Source organism: Limulus polyphemus, unplaced genomic scaffold, assembly GCF_000517525.1.
Source record: "Limulus polyphemus unplaced genomic scaffold, Limulus_polyphemus-2.1.2 Scaffold1442, whole genome shotgun sequence".
NCBI lineage: Eukaryota > Metazoa > Arthropoda > Merostomata > Xiphosura > Limulidae > Limulus > Limulus polyphemus.
This window is the reverse complement of record NW_013667052.1, coordinates 67,045-69,261: the sequence shown is the minus strand read 5'-3', so window position 1 is coordinate 69,261 and position 2,217 is coordinate 67,045. Positions and strand designations below refer to the sequence as shown.

Genomic DNA, 2,217 nt, shown 5'->3' with positions numbered 1-2,217 from the left:
ATAATAGTTCACAGAGTATGAAACAAATATGAGTGTTCAGTGTATGACACATTTTTACGAGTTGAAACAAAGAAACTCACAAAAATGAAGAATAAAAACCCGTTAAAAGACAAAAGTAGCTAAAAGGTGTTCATAGCAGTCTATGAAGCGAACCGAAGCTAAATTATTGCAAAGTAAATATAAAGTTGTAATGAAGGCAAACTTAGCTGATTGTACAGATACGTCTGAAATTGTGTTCAGAAACAAACTGCACATGCGTATTTTAGACATAAATAAGTCGAGAAAGCCCATATAAGTTGTATTTAGTGTAATGTTAAATTTTAAAAGAAATTACACACGAGTTAAATGTCGTTTTGTCACATTTTGACCAAGCAGTCAAAGATCGTTTCTAATACGAGGTTTTATTCACGAGGTTAGGAAAACAAATGATTCATCTAACTCAGAGATACAAAATCCTAAAACGAAGTGCTTTCGAAAGGTGGACCTTTCTTCATCAGGGCCTTTCCAGTTTGTCTCTGATGAAGAAAGACTCACCTTTTGAAAGCGCTCAGCTAATAGGGTGTTGGATTTTTGTGTGAAGTGAAAGTTTTTGTAATCGACTTATCTTATACCTAAAAAAGTTCGAGAAAAAAGTTTGACGACAAAAATGTTTGCATTATGGTTTTGTGTTATTAATATAAGAAATTATACCACTTAAAAATTGTCCCAAGTTAGTCTTTGATAATTAAACAACAATAATAATGTGTGGTATGAAATAAAGTACTATTTCTTAATTTCTTTGAAGATTCATTGTTTGTATAATAGCGCAGAAACAGCAACTCATAATCAGATGAAAAAATAATATTTCTTTATTAACGTGTTAATTCTGTCTCATTATAGCTTCTTAGTTCTAGAAATGCAAAATTAGTATACAGCTATTAATGAAGCCTGCACCTTCCCTTTTATCAAGTAGAAGACATTCTGGAATATTTCTTTATTTATAGAATTATTCAAAATCACTCCTGCTAACGAAAAACATAAGTAATTTTAATGCCGCTAATAACAAGTATAATGTCCAATTGAATATGGCCAATGATCAAGGCTACAATAAAAAATAAAAACATTGCTTACAAATTTTGAATTAAACTCAGAGTCTCCATCTTAATTATTACAAACGTCGTAAGAAATTCATGTATACAATTGGCACAACACCGAAATGAAATTAACTACAAAAATATGTATTAGTTAAAATAGGCCTTGTATGAAAGTACAAAACTACATGATTTCCAGTTACATTATTATACATTCTTTAATCACATTAGAAAGATACCATGACAAATAAAATCGATGACCATATGGAGATGCAACTGTGCATCTTGTGGTTTTAATTTCTGCACTCTGGGCGATTCGCAATGTGTGGCCATGTGCAGATATTTAAAGACGTATCCCACACTGTATCAGGTTGGCATTCCTTCAACACTGGTTCATCGTGGACACACCAATAATACTTTCTGCAGTCTGTCTCATGCGGGAAGTATCGCCAATCAGGATTGTTACAGTCCACGACACCTGGTGGTGGAGTTGGTCTTGGTGACGAGGATGGGCCAGAACTACTTGTTGTTGTGGCCTTAGGATCAGGAGTTGGAACAACATAACCATCCAACCGGTCATTCATCATCTTCAGAAGGACATTCTTCTTTCCACAAATTCCCTGGAAATCATCCATATCAATGGCCCAGATCATACCGCCACCATACCCTTTCTCCCGGATGTAATCCATCTGAAAAATATATTTGAAACTTCTTCATAAATCTACCTAACAGATACAATGCTGGTATTTCGGAATGATACTTCCAATTTATCTAAACGCTCTGAACAAGGATCTCTCTATCATGTACTCAAGTTGCTTGACCACAGAGTTTGTCTTCATGTTCTTTAAGAGTCATAGATAGGAAATAGATATGAGATATATTAATGAACAAGGGTCTCTCTATCATGTACTATCTGTGGTCAAGCAACTTGTTTGTCTTCATGTTCTTTAAGAGTCATAGATAGGAAATAGATATGAGATATATTAATGAACAAGGGTCTCTCAATCATGTACTATCTGTGGTCAAGCAACTTGTTTGTTTTCATGTTCTTTAAGAGTCATAGATAGGAAATAGATATGAGATATATTAATGAACAAGGGTCTCTCAATCATGTACTATCTGTGGTCAAGCAACTTGTTTGTTTTCA

At 33.9% G+C, this 2,217-nt stretch overlaps 1 protein-coding gene across 1 annotated transcript in view; it reads right to left on the bottom strand.

The window, feature by feature from the left end:
- Window positions 1-1,269: 1,269 nt before the first annotated feature.
- Window positions 1,270-2,217, bottom strand: part of LOC106463587 (endochitinase-like) — a 29,848-nt gene continuing 28,900 nt past the window's right edge. Inside the window, exon 9 of the mRNA XM_022391118.1 lies at window positions 1,270-1,759. Coding sequence (XP_022246826.1) covers window positions 1,364-1,759 — 396 coding nt within the window. The 3' untranslated portion in view covers window positions 1,270-1,363. The remainder of the gene's footprint in view (window positions 1,760-2,217) is intronic.